At 41.5% G+C, this 14,629-nt stretch overlaps 1 protein-coding gene across 12 annotated transcripts in view; it reads left to right on the top strand.

Annotated features, from left to right (window-relative positions):
* The first annotated feature begins 2,872 nt into the window (after nt 1–2,872).
* Nucleotides 2,873–14,629, top strand: part of KANSL3 (KAT8 regulatory NSL complex subunit 3) — a 44,179-nt gene continuing 32,422 nt past the window's right edge. For 4 of the 12 annotated variants that reach the window (XR_005067745.1, XR_005067744.1, XM_037055020.1 and 1 more), the window contains exons 1-3: nt 2,999–3,329; nt 3,885–4,149; nt 6,857–7,027. Coding sequence is in view for 10 of the 12 variants with exons in the window: in XM_037055020.1 (XP_036910915.1) it covers nt 3,935–4,149; nt 6,857–7,027 (386 nt within the window). In the remaining 2 variants the exon portion in view is untranslated. The other 8 variants (XM_037055016.1, XM_037055015.1, XM_037055013.1 and 5 more) reach the window with 8 other exon arrangements.

Raw genomic sequence — 14,629 nt, 5'->3', positions numbered from 1 at the left:
GGACAGAATGAAAAAACAAGAATTCAAAAAAATAAGGAGAGGCTTAGGAACCTCTGGGACAACTTTAAACATTCCAACATTGGAATCATAGGGGTGCCAGAAGAAGAGGAAGAGCAAGAAATGGAAAACTTAGTTGAACGAATAATGAAGAACTTCCCCAATCTGACAAGGAAAATAGACTTCCAGGAAGTCCAGGAAGCTCAGAGTCCCAAAGAAGTTGGACCCAAGGCGGAACACACCAAGGCATATCATAGTTAAATTACTCAATATTAAAGACAAGGAGAGAATCTTAAAAGCAAAAAGAGAAAAGGAGATGGTTATCTACAAAGGAGTTCCCATTAGACTATGAGCTAATTTCTCAGAAGAAACCTTACAGGCAAAAAGGGGCTGGAAAGAAGTATTCTAAGTCACGAAAGGCAAGGACCTACATCCAAGATTGCTCAATCCAGCAAAGCTTTCATTTAGAATGGAAGGGCAGATAAAGTACTTCCCAGATAAGGTCAAGTTAAAGGAGTTCATCATCACCAAGCCCTTATTATACGATATGTTAAAGGAACTTATCTAAGAAAAAGAAGATGAACAAAACTATGAAGAGTAAAACAACAAGGAAGTCACAACTATCAACAACAGAACCTAAAAAAAAAACCAACCCTGAAACAAGAACAAACTAAGCAAACAACTGGATCAGGAACAGAATTATGGAAATAAAGTTTATTGGTGGGGAGAGGGAGTGGGGAGAATGGGGGATAAGATACAGGGAATAAGAAGCGTAATTTAGGTACAAAATAGACAGGAGGAGATTAAGAATAGTATAGAAAATGTAGAAGCCAAAGAACTTACATGTATGGCCCATGGACATGAACTAAGGTTGGAGAATGTGAGTGGGAGGGGGAATGCAGGGCAGAGGGGAATAAAGGAGAGGAAAAAAAAGGGACAACTGTAATAGCATAACAATAAAATATACTCAAAAAATAAATATTTGTGAATAAATGAAGGCCAAATGTATCTTGCAGGATATCAGAGTAAGGAGAGGTGATGTGGAGAAGAGATGGCCAACTCCAATCTATCGGATATCTTGGATGGAGTAAATGATTGTGAAGTTGCATGTGGGTTCAGAGGGAAAGTGGGCTGTTATTAATCACGTCTGCCATGGGCTCAGGTAAACAAAACGCAGGACAAGCACTACAGTTTTAACATCCCCACTATATATAAGATTTTCTGTCATGTTGGAAATAGTCTAGAGTCATAAAGCAACAATTTGTCTCCTCTCTCTACACTGCCTAACTGGACTCTCACCCCTAATCTTTCCTCTGGATACTCAGGACTCCCTATGGCTTTGCGCAGACTGTCTGGGTCACTGTGTCTCTTCCTTTGGGCTAGTTTCTTCACCCTAGCAAGTCATGAGTTTTACTCCTGCCCTAGTTGGGTGACCAAAATGAGCCAATCCACTAATCACCCTAAAATGATAAACTTAACTGCTGATGGTGTTTGCCATCCCGAGGACATCTGCATTTAATTCTAGTCCAGGGATGTTGTGTGAGAGTGTGTATGTGTGCAGGGGTGGGTGATGAATCAAATCCCCCGGGGCCACAGAGCCCAGTGAGACTGCCGTCAGGGCCGTCATATGCAGACCCCATGCCTGCCACACCAGGTGAGTCTAGAGCTGCCACAGGCTCCAATTTTCAAAGAGAATTGGAAGTTTGGATGTTTATATCAAACCTCCCAAATTTAAAATGTTTGTACATAAATAATTTTAAGAAAGTAATATGAAGGCCAAAGACATGGTGTTGGGTAGTATTTGGCCCATTTATAACTCTACATGTGCCTCAACAACCTTCCCAGTCCCTCTGCAATGGCCTGGTCCTACCAAGCCCAGCCTCCTGTGAGTTCCTTTTCATGACCACCCCAATTCTCTCATCAGGAAATCTTTCGTCTTCTGGAACACTCTTAGGTCCCGCATGGTAATTACCATTGAAGTCTATTTGTGTTCTCTCCTGGTATCGTTATTATCCTGTTTCAACAACACTCTGGATAAATGTTTCTTTTCTTGCTTTCTTTTTTAAAAGATTGTATTTATTTTTTTGGAGTGAGGGGGAAGGGTAAAAGAGGAGAGAAAAATCTGTCTGTTGCCTCTCATTTGTGCCTCCACCAGGCTGAACTAGTATCCCCAGGCATGTGCCCTGACCAGGAATCAAACCGGTGATCTTTTGATTTGTGGGACGGTGCCCAACCAACTGAGCCAAACCAGTTAGGGCCCTTTATTTTTAATAGGCTATTTGTTAGAGCAGTTTCAGGGTCACAAGAACTTTTTCGATTTTTATTGTGGTTGTTTCTTAGAGGTAAAATTCCCGACTAGCCCATTCAGGGTTGTAGCAGAGGTGGAGGGCGAAGGAACAACGAACGGGGTGCAGACAGCAAGACTGGCGCTGCAGGAGCCGGCCTCCTCCTTGGCCCTCGAACTCCGATGAAAATGCAGGAGGGGGATCCTGGACTCCGCGCTCACCTGCCACCACGATCCGCGCATTTCCGACTCTGCTTCCCGCCTCAGGGGCGCAGGATAATCCACTCCTGGTTTTATCGCTTCCCACACCTCCCTTCCCAGGGTGTTGACCGCTTCCGCATTTTGTTTGAAGCCCTGAGAGAAGGACACGTTGGGCGTTAACGCGCACGCGCCCTGGGAGTCCGTCCCGGCGGAGCGCGCGGCCAGTGCATNTCACCTGCCACCACGATCCGCGCATTTCCGACTCTCGGCTTCCCGCCTCAGGGGCGCAGGATAATCCACTCCTGGTTTTATCGCTTCCCACACCTCCCTTCCCAGGGTGTTGACCGCTTCCGCATTTTGTTTGAAGCCCTGAGAGAAGGACACGTTGGGCGTTAACGCGCACGCGCCCTGGGAGTCCGTCCCGGCGGAGCGCGCGGCCAGTGCATTGTGGGTAAGGGAGGGTAGGCCCACTGGGGTGGCGGGCCGTGGGGGTCGCGGCCTGGGGTCGGGACGGGTTGGGGCGTGCTGGGCCACAGCCTCTGGGCTCACCGGCATTCAGGGACTAGGGGCTGTAGCTCTGGCCGCCCCGGACGTGTTGGGTCGCGGACACCGGGCCAGGCGTGAAGGCGGACCCGCGGGCGGCGGGTGTGAGGCGGCGCCTCTTGGTTGCGAACTCTCGGAGACCTTAGCCAAGTCGCTTCATCCCTTCCCCCTCCTCGAACTGGCGCCTTCCGTAAAGTGCGAACGATAAGCCCCGCCTACTGGATGGGGCCGATTGGAGGTCCGGCGGCGAGACCCCCAGGGGTGGTGGGACTCCCGGGCGGTTTGTGGGGACCGCCCACCCCGGGTAAGGAAGAGGTCTTCCTGGGGTGGTATTTGTTACCGGTTCGAGAAGGAGCCCTCGTTTGTATGTTTGAAAACTGCAGACTTATGAAGTCGGTGCAAAACTTTCAATTAACATCAAACTAGAGACTTAAAGGGCCTCCTAGAGGCCTATGTTGCCCCGCCGCTACTGCGAGCCCTGAAGCTTCAGGGTCGGTAGAGATCCTTACTTAGCTTGAGAAGAATTAAAACTTGTTGTGATAACTGTTGCTCGCCAAAAGCCTTCTGGCCCATGTAGGAAATCGAGGCGCCGGCTAAGCAAATTAGTATTCTGAGGGAGGCCTCAGCGACCAGGGGAGTCATTCAACTCTCCGATGAACGAATTTTTGTAGAGATTGAGTATGAAGGAACTGATGATGCCAGAACCTTTTTGGAGGGTGGTGAGATTTCAGGAACCCTCCCTGCGGTGGGTGAGGGTGTGCAGTGTAATGGAGTTTCAATTGTGGATACTAGAAAGGTCACGAAAGTAAATAAGATGGAAAAAATTTAGAATATTTGAATTGCAAACTTTCCACTGCAGGTGACTAGCATGCAGATACCTGTTCTCTGACTTGCTGCCCCACCAGTGACATGGCCCACCGGAGTGTGGAGAGGGACTTCCAGACTTCAGCACGGCGCATGGGCACCTCACTACTCTTCCAGCTTTCAGTGCATGAACGGGAACTGGATCTGGTTTTTCTGGATCATAGCTATGCCAAGCCATGGAGTGCCCACCCAGATGCCAGTACTGCCCGGCCCACCCGAATGCTCTTTGTTACTCCCCGAAGGCAGCATGAAAGTACCATGTGAGTTTGGGCTCCCCTCCTAAGGGTTTCGGGTTGCCCTAACTGGGCAGTGATTAGATAGTGGGGATTCCAGACCACTTGACTATGGAGGATTGTGTGGGGGTGGGAGGGGAGTGGGTGGCTTGGATGTTTACTTCAGGCATCTCTGGTGAGCAGTGTGAGGATATCAATCAGGTCTATGTTGTGGACATCAACATTTAAGACATCTAACAAGTTAGGAAAGGAAGAATGCTCAAAAGAAACCAAACTATTCCATGTAGGTAATAGGACTTGTATGGAAAGGGGAAGTGGAAGAGGATTATTTAATTGGTGAAGAAAAAAGACTGAAGAGTTGACTTAAAAACTGCCACAAAGGTTTAGACTCATTCCTTTAGTCTAGTGTTCTGGCTTGCCCAAACACTGGCGACAATAACCTTTTACTGGCTTTACCTGCAAAGTTCAGGAGCATATCCACAAGACTTTTCTTTCCTTCTGCTTTAGCTTGTTTCAGAACTCACCCATGGGTGATCTAAACCCTTCTTAGGTCTGATTATATTTTCAGACAGCCTACATTATAGGGTAAGGATTTTTTTCTCATAAATTTAGTATGTAATAGGTAATATAATTACATTGGACTTAAAACTGTTTAGCAATTCTTTCAAGCTTTAAGGTGTTATAATTACTTATATTTCAAGATTTGTTGATATATTCTATTTTGATGACCAAATCAAACCCTGATGTAGTTTTATAAGCTGCTTTGGGGAGGAGGCTTTTTGTATGTTTGTTTTAATATGACCTAATGTTTAATCTTTCCTCTAGCATGGGTTATAGGTTTGTTGGGTAATTGAAATCTTATATTTTGTTCCTTAGATCCCCCCTTAAGCCACAGAACTAGAGGTACTGTGCGTGATACGCATTATTTTAAACACATACAGAATAGTGGTTTTTATTTCATTTCCTAAGGAGGGCAGCATTTTGTTGTCTTTTTTTGGTTGTACAGGGCACAGGATCTCTGACTATAGGGAATTATTCAGCATAATCCTGATGCCTCTGAACCTAGGGCATAACTGATGAGCTCCTTAAATATAGAATTTGAGATCTTTTTCTCTAGTTATGTAGTAGCTTCTTGCTAATATTGAAACTCCTGTGTTTGTATCTCACATTTTTAAAATGTGAGATTCTGTAGACAGTCCTTAGGAAATTATTTTCTCTTATAAACCGTCTCCATTTGTAGGCCTCGAAAGTGGGAGTTTGGCATTTTCTATTAACTTATTGTGTCTGAGCTTATTATGAGTCTGAACTTATTATGAGTCTGTTGTGTCTGGAGTATGGTTGTGTTAGGGATGTGAGAGCTAGGAGAGAAATGGGTGAGGCTACATATAGAAATTGATTCTGAGAGTTATGAGAAATCACTGAAAGATCTTAACCTAGAGATTGGATTTATATTTTTAAAAGATCACTTTGAATTTTTGTTGAATAGATTATAGTACAGGAATGGAATAGAGGAGACCTGCCAGGGGGCCATGTTGTTGTGTGGGCCAGAGATCATGATAACTTGCATAGGGATAGGAATGGCACAAATGGAGAAAAATGCATGGCCTTGAGATATATTTTGTAGGTAGAGTCAACAGGACCTGCTGTAGTGAGTTAGAAAGCCTGGGAGTAAGGGATAGGTGAAACTAAGATGACTCTTAGATTTCTGGCTTGAGCAGCTGGTTGGTGCTGTGAGTTGGGGAAGACTTGGGGAGGATATGTTAGAATGATGAAATCAAGAGTTCTCTTTTAGGTACACAGGTCTAAGTGCCTCACCCAGTGTCTGGTCCAGAGAAGATAATCAGCTCTTTCACCCACCACCCAATCTAGTTACATATGATTTCATTTCATTTCAGAATGATGTCATTATTCTAGACATTGGGAATGGTTGCAATAAAATCACTGAGGTCAGAAAGTTGAAGTGATGTTTGGTAGACAACCAGTAGACCAGTTTGATTAGCATAGTATTTGGGGTGACAGTTGGTGCAGTATCCTTATGGCACTAGGATTTTCTTAACACTTTAGAATATGAAAGATTCTTCAGATGTCCATTTCTGTTTGTTTCTGTTCTAGGCTCTTTTCATAGTGAGTTCAATAGCTAAGGTGTCTACATTCCATGCAATCTGTCTTAGATAATCAGAAGCTTTATAATGAACTACTAGCTGACTTGCTAGTGACAGGGAAAGTTTGTATGAGTAGTTAAAACCCAGGATCAGTACTATCCACAGAACTCTCTGTGCATCTAGTATGGTAGCCACCAGTCATGTATGTCTGTTGTGCACTTGAAATGTGGCTAGTGTAACTGAGGAACTGAATTTTTAATTCTAATTTTTCTTAATTTAAATAATTTCATGTGGCCTATAGCTGTTGTATTGGAAATTACAGATAGGCAGTCAACCATTTGCTTATGGAATATATTTGTCTTTTTAAAAAATAGCCATTTTTCATTTTTTGCATATAGTCATTCCGAAATGACTTTGTGTCCCCTGCATATAAGAGTGTGTCAGAGGGCAAAGGTTGCAATAAATGTTGGAAAGATGACTTTAGATCATGATTTTCTTGTGGATTTAATGTGCTTTTGAATTCTTTAAAGCTGGTTATATTATAAAGGCATTTTTGGCAACTAGTTGATTGTTTAACACCTGTATTGTGTAAAATACATGTGTCCTGGTCGTATCTTCTCACCTTTTTACAGTGAATCAGATGTCCCAATAGATGTGGAGACTGTCACATCAACCCCTGTGCCACTCTACGACAATCAGAAGGCACGCAGTGTGATGAACGAGTGTGAAAGACATGTCATCTTTGCCAGGACTGATGCAGATGCCCCTCCCCCACCAGAAGACTGGGAGGAGCATGTCAACAGGTAGGCCACTCCTCAGGAGGACTGGTCACTACAGCATTAATGTTCACTGCACTGTAAATATTTTGTATCATCTGCATTGAAACACATTTGTTAGGTGCTTATTCATTAGCATCCACACACCTGTTCTAATTCTGCATTATAAGTCTTAGCTTATTCTGCAGTGAGCTCCTTGAGACAAGGGCTTGCATCTTAGTCCCCTTGCATCCCTGACACCCAGGAAACTGCCTGGCATATAATAGGCATATGATAAACATTTACCAAATAGATAAATAAATTAAATTTAATAGGTATGACTAACTCTGTAGTTTATATAGTACAAGATCTGATATAGCAGTTACCCAGACTACAAAAAAAAACCCCAAACTCAAAATCATTAGATATAAATTTGTAAGATAACTGTTTTATATGGTCTATAACTAGGGTCATGAAAATATTTTGGAGTCACATGAAATGCTAGTAGATGTTTGATTTGAGTGGCTTTTGAATATAGATTTGCAGTCCATGGTTTTGAGGGACTACTTCAGCCCATTTTCACGAGTTGGCTGACTTGCTACTGTGCTTCTTACTGACCCAGGGACTCCACTCTTCTCTCCAGGTCATTAGTTTGGAGAACATTTATCTTTTACTTATTGCATAGCAACCTTATGAAGATGAAATTTACATACCATACAACTCACCTATTTCATGTGTACATTTTAATATATTCATCATCATAGTCAGTTTGATGAACATTTTTATCACCCCCAAAAGAAACTTCATGTTCATTAATAGTTGCTTCTCATTACCTCCGAACCCCTCCAACCCCTGGCAACCATCAGTCTCCTTTCCGTCTCTTTAAATTTGCCTATTCTGATTATAGAAATGGAATCATACAGTATGTGGCTTTTGTGTCTGTCTTCTCTCACTTAGTGAATGTTTTCAAGGCTCATGCATATTATAGCATGAATCAGTACTTCATTCCATTTTATTGCCAAAACATGTTGCATTGTATGGATGTACCACATTTTGTTTATCCATTGTGTGTTGATGGATATTGTGGTTGCCACTACTTGCTGGCTGTTAGGAATATGCTGTGAATAGTCATGTTGTTATTATGTGAACATATGATTTCAATTTTCTTGCATATTTATCTAGGATGGCTGGGTCGTATGGTAACTCCCATGTTTAATTTTTAAGGATTTTCTAGGCTGATTTCCAAAGGTACTATACCATTTTATCTTCCTACCAGCAGTGTAAGAGAGTTCCAACTCTACAACTCTACATCTTTGCCAACATTTATTATCTATCTTTTTTTAAAAAGATTTTATTTATTTATCTTTAGAGGGGAAGGGAAGGAGAGAGGGAGAGAAATATCAATGTATTATTGCCTCTCATGTGTCCCCTACTGGGAACTGGCCCGCAACCCAGGCATGTGCCCTGACTGGGAATCTAACCTGGTTAGATCCTCTGGTTCGCAGGCCGGCACTCAATCCACTGAGCTACACCAGCTAGGGCTTATTATTTGTCTTTTTCTTTATTGTCAACATTCTAGAAGTTGAGAAGTGACATCTCAATGTGGTTTTAATTTGTCTTTTCCTGATGGCTCTCTTGTTTATTTACTTGCCATTTGTAAGTGGATGTTAAAATCTTACATAGGAGTTGGTAGCTGGTACACTTGCCATAATGTTAGATCTTATTTTATAATAATGGAAGAGAAAGAAGACATTTGGTATTAAGAAGGGTAGGAAAGTTTGAGGCAATTGTCATGATTTATGAGCCTGGTCAGAAGTTGGAAATGATATTGAGCAGATGTGCTTGTGTGATCAAAGTGGTGGTTGTTAAAAGTGGAACAGCTCTGCACTTTGATTGAATAGCTTGTGAAGAAATTGCTTGGGATCTTGAATTGGAACTAACATTGTGCCCTAAAAAAGGGAAATGCTTTCCAGAGCTTTGGATAAAGAGGAAAAACTGCTGTTAGTGAATATCAACTACTGGTATATTACCAGAGTCAGTGGATTCAGCAAAATGGTGTTACAGTTAATTAAAAATAGTAATCAGTGGTAGTAACAAAAAAGAGCCACCATTTGTCAGATGCCAAGCATTGTGCCAGACTCTTCATGTGCGTGATCTCTTAATCGTCCAAGCAACTCTTTAAGGTGTACCTCTTCATCCCTATTTTACAGGGTGGAGAAACTGAGCTCAGAATGGTTAAGAAGTCTTAGTTAGAAAATGATGGAACAGGGATTTGTCCAAAGCAGGCACTACACCTCCAGAGCCCAGTGTTCTCAACTCCTCTACTCACTTCTTTATTTTTTAAATCTACTTTATTGATTATGCTATCACAGTTGTCCCATTTCCCCCCCTTAACTCCCCTCCACCCTGCATACCCTCTCCCACCCACATTCCTCCCCTTTAGTTCATGTTTGTGGTTTATACATATAAGTTCTTTGGCTTCTGCATTTTCTATACTATTCTTACCCTCCCCCTGTCTATTTTCTACCTACCATCTATGCTACTTATTCTCTGTACCTTTTCCCCCCCTCTCCCCCTCCCACTCCTCTGTTGCTAACCCTCCATGTGATCTCCATTTCTGTGATTCTGTTCCTGTTCCAGTTTTTTGCTTAGTTTGTTTTTATTTTTTTAGGTTCAGTTGTTCATAGTTGTGAGTTAGTTGTCATTTTACCGTTCATAGATTTTTATCTTCTTTTCCTTAGATAAGGCCCTTTAACATTTCACGTAATAAGGGCTTGGTGATGATGAACTCCTTTAATCTGACCTCCTCTGGGAAGCACTTTATCTGCCCTTCCATTCTAAGTGAAAGCTTTGCTGGATAGAGCAATCTTGGATGTAGGTCTTTGGATTTCATGTCTTGGAATGCTTCTTTCCAGCCCCTTCTTGCCTGTTAGGAATATGCTGTAAGGTCTCTTTTGAGAAATCAGCTGATAGTCTGATGGGAACTCCTTTGTAGGTAACTGTCTTCTTTTCTTTTTCTTCTTATTTTTAACCTTGGGTAATATAATTATGATGTGCCTTGGGGGGTGCCTCGTTGGGTCCAACTTCTTTGGGACTCTCTGAGCTTCCTGGACTTCCTGGAAACCTGTTTTCTTTACCAGACTGGGGAAGTTCTCCTTTATTATTTGTTCAACTAAGTTTTCCACTTGTTGCTCTTCCTCTTCTCCTTCTGGTACCCCTATAATTTGGATATTAGAATATTTAAAGATGTCCTGGAGGTTCCTAAGCCTCTCCTCAATTTTTTTGAATTCTTGTTTCTTCCTTCTTTTCTGTTTGGTTGTTTCTTTCTTCCTTCTGGCCCACTCCATTGATTTGAGTCCTAGTTTCCTTCCCATCACTATTGGTTCTCTGTTCATTTTCCTTTATTTCACTTAGTGTAGCCTTCATTTTTTCATCTAATTTGTGACCAAATTCAACCAATTCTGTGTTTTGAACTGTGCATCTGATAGGTTGGTTACCTCTGCATTGCCTAGTTGTATTTTTTCTGGAACTTTGATCTGTTCTTTCATTTGGGCCATTTTTTTTTGTCTTGACATGCCTGTTACATAGTGAGGGTCGGAGCCCTGTGTGTTCACCAGGGTGGGGCAACCCCTGTGGCTGGGTTGTGACACTGTGTGTAGGGGTGGGGTCCCAGAGGGAACAATGGTGCTTGCTCTGCTTTCAGCCGGATTTCCGTCGCTTCCAGTCACTTTCAATCACTTTCTTCAGTCACAAGCAAATTGGGCCCTTCTGGTGCTGATTCTTCTGTGAGTGGGTTTGTGTACGTTGTAAAACCCTGTGGGTTTCTCCAACGAACTTTCCTGTGAGGCTGGGAGCTCCTGCTCCCACTTGGTTTTGCCTGGTTTATCTGTGTGTGGATGTGGGAGTGGAGTGCCTGGCGGTCTGCCAGCTGCAGCCTTGTGTGCCCCACTCCACAATCTGCCACCTCACTGAGTCCACCAGCCACCCCTCCTACCAGTCTGGATGAATGTGTCTTCTTTAACTCCTTGGTTGTCGGACTTCCGTACAGTTTGGTTTTCTGTCATTTCTGGTTGTTTTTTGTTTTTAAATTGTTGTTGTCCTTCTTTTGGTTGTGCGAAGAGGCACAGTGTGTGTCTACCTACGCCTCCATCTTGGCTGGAAGTCCCTCAACTCCTCTACTCACTTCTTAAGGGAAGTAAGAAGGGCCATTGGTGTCTGAACAAGGTGAGCTTTTGTGGCATCCTCAGTGCAGTTGCAGAAACTGCATGGGAGGGCTGCACGAAGTTTTTAAATTAGTTCTCCAATGCTCATAATCAAGAGGTTTTTGGGGATCCTTATACGTAACAAAGTCACCAGAAACTTAATAATACATATGAATACCAGTTTCTTAGGACAGGTATAACTGTAAAGCAGATGAGACACTGGGATGGCCTGGCCAGAGCATGGATTCTCAGTAGGAGGCTGAGAAGCCATTCTATTCCAGAAGTGCAGAGTCTGCCCTAGAGGCTTCCTCCTTCTACTAGGTAGCTAGATGCACCCATCTTTCCTCACAGCAAAAGGGCTCACAGAGTAGGCCTCACCAGGTGCAGTTTCGCCTGCCCAGTCCTGCAGGGAAACACTGACAGAGGCTTATCTTTCTCCATGGGGACCTCCGTCCTTCTGTTATGACGTTGCCATAGATTGATATGATTAATTAGCACTCAGTTTATCTCAGATTATTTGTTTTTTAGTGTCTGATGAGATTTTGGAGGTGTCCTTATTAGCAACAGGCTTACAAACCATCTTTTCAGGTAGGTCACTTTTGTACACAGCTCATTTTATTTGATGATACTTACTGGCTTCACTTTCAGAGGTCACCATATTATGACCTTATCCCCAAACTCTAAATCCATAGTCTGTTTGGATATTGCAGTTAATTCTCTCTGCTGATTGTAATCATCTTGTTGCCATTCTTACCCTTGAGTTGATTTTTAAATTGCTGCTGTTTTTCTTCCTGTATAAAATCATGTAAAATTAGTTTCCCACATCAAAAACTCATGGACTATAGGACTAGAAATTTGTTTTTCCTCAGACATCTTTCAGTGGAATCAGAAACTTAAACTTAATTTTCTTTGTTACTGTTTTGGTTTTCCCTCTTGAATTATTTGAGTAGTAACTGCCTTCAGATAACTTTCTATGTAATAGAAAATGAAGCCCCCTCCTCCCTCAACTGACTCTGACTTTCTGTAGTAATGCCTGATAATTTGTGAAATAGTTTAAATCTTCTTCTCTGATTGATTGAATTGCCTGGATCAGGGATTAGCAATCTGGGGCCCATGCACCAAATTGGGCCCATTGCTTATTTTTGTAAGCCCGGGAACTGGGAATGGCTTTCACATTTTAAAGTGGTTGGAAAAAATATCTGAAGAAGACACATGAAACTCAGATTTCAGTGTCTATGAATGCAGTTTTATTGGACCAAAGTTACACCCACCCTTTTAGGTATTGTCCATGGCTACTTTTGCATTGTGACTGCAGAGTTAAATAGTTGTGACAGAGACCATATGGCCCATAGACTCAAATATTTACTACCCAGTCCACTGTGGGAAACATTTGCTGACCTCCAGTCTAGATCATTTTCCTGTGTTTGCTTGCTGGAGTTGTACGACTTGAAGAACCTTTGAAAATGATTCACACATTGGCCAAGTGGTTCACTTGGTTAGAGTGTCATACTGTTATGCCAAGGTTGCGGGTTTGATCCCTGGTTAGGCCACATAAAAGAGGTAATCAGTGGATGGATAAATAAGTGGAACATCAAATTTATGTTCCTCTCTCCAAGATTAATTTTAAAAAAGAGAAAAACTTTATTTAGAAAAAGAAAATGATTTACATTTTGCTGGAGTAGTAATGTTGTCCTAAAGAAGTTGGATCAGCTTTTTCCCCCTCAGATGTTTCTCAGTTATCAAGTTTAATTAGATGCACAGCTTTTGAAAGACATTCAGTAAAATACTCCTGATACATGATATGTCTCAGCATTGCTCAAGTGGATTTTAGGACATTTCCAATATTTCAGTAAAAGAGTCTAGTGTCCTAAAGCAGGTTGTCTTATCTTAGAAATCAGAACTTCTCTGAATTCAGCCAAAAGAAAGCCAGTCTCCTTTTCTAAATATGCTCTAATGATCTCTCTCAATATTGTATGTGTCTGTGTATTATTAATCTTAGATTGAATGCCTGAAATTTTGAGTCTACAATCTTTGTGTTGTTTATTTTCCCTCTCTCCTAGTCTTGCCCTCCTCCTTCTCTCTCTTCTCTTCATTCTTTCTTTCCTTTCTCTGGTATTTAAGCAAAAAAAAATTATAACCTGAAAAAGTAAGTGTGACCTATTTTATTTCTCTGGATGTACTTTGTCCCTTCTTTTTTGATTTCTGGTTAAAAAAAATTCCCTTAGACATTTTAACATTGAATTAGTCTCTCTTGAAAAACTTGTCTCTATCAGAGAAAGAACAATTACGTTTGAAAACATTAGGCTTTTCTGGGGCCAATGTGACTTTTGGCTGCTTTGGATAAGATGAACCAGAGGTCAGAACATCATTCAGGTTCAGTTAGAGCATGGAAGACATTAGATTATCTGATCTCATCTACAAAATGAAGAAGAGGCGTTTCATGCTCTTGAAAATTGAATATATTTAGGTGGGGGACTGTGCTGACTCACCGCAGTTCCCATCAGCTATTTAACTGTTTAGACTTGTATTTAAAATTCTGTCTCCTGTTTTTAAAATTTTCCTTAATTATATATTTTGCGTGCTCTTAATCTTAGGTTAGATCATTTTTTCCCTGCCCACTTAATTTTCCAGCCTTCTGTGAAGCTGACAAAATACAGAGAATGTATTTCAGTTCTTGGAGTCACTTTGTTGTATATTGAGCAACAATACTAAGAACTTTTTCTGGGACTTTAGCCTTCCACCATTGTGATTTTTGAATTTAATTTTAGCTGTCAGTGATGTATAGGAGTAATTTCTAAGTAGCTTTTTAACCCCCTTCCCATTTTGTTCATTTCATTTTCCTTGCCGCCATCATTTTCACTTTCAGAATAGAGTAAGAAAAACAGATGGATAAAATATCCTGTTATGTAATAAAAACAATAATTTTGGAAATGCTATTGGTGCCTCATACATAAATTATGCCTTATTCACTGTCCTTGGAATTAAAGTTTGAAACACCATCAATATGCTTTGAGAAAGCTTAAGAGATTGTTGAACATGAAGAAATTGTATTTGTTGCCTAACCTATAAATGAGCTTTATTGCTGGAGGTAAGTCTGCAATGTAATACCACTTTCAAGATGTCACAGGTTTCTTATACATTTTTTCACAGAAATGGAAATTCAAAAATTTTAACACAGAATAGCCTTTGATCTTTCATTTCCACCATAAGAAATTTATCCTTTAGAGATACTCGCATAGCTCTATAAAGTCAGAGATAGATGTGTGCATGTGCGTGTTATAGGGAAAGGAGAGATGGTCACTGTTCATAAGAGCAGTAAAAGGGGCATAAGCTAAATGCCTACCTATAGGGCAGAACCAGCCAGGAAAAACAGAGATGTATTCACATGGAAATATATATCTCTTTATCTCCAGAGCGCTTTTCTTTTTTTTATTCATAACTAGATCTC

Source organism: Sturnira hondurensis, unplaced genomic scaffold (assembly GCF_014824575.4).
Source record: "Sturnira hondurensis isolate 20B ecotype Veracruz unplaced genomic scaffold, ASM1482457v3 Scaffold0008480, whole genome shotgun sequence".
NCBI classification, from domain to species: domain Eukaryota; kingdom Metazoa; phylum Chordata; class Mammalia; order Chiroptera; family Phyllostomidae; genus Sturnira; species Sturnira hondurensis.
The sequence above is the reverse complement of the archived record's forward strand: the minus strand, read 5'-3'. Positions and strand labels throughout refer to the sequence as shown.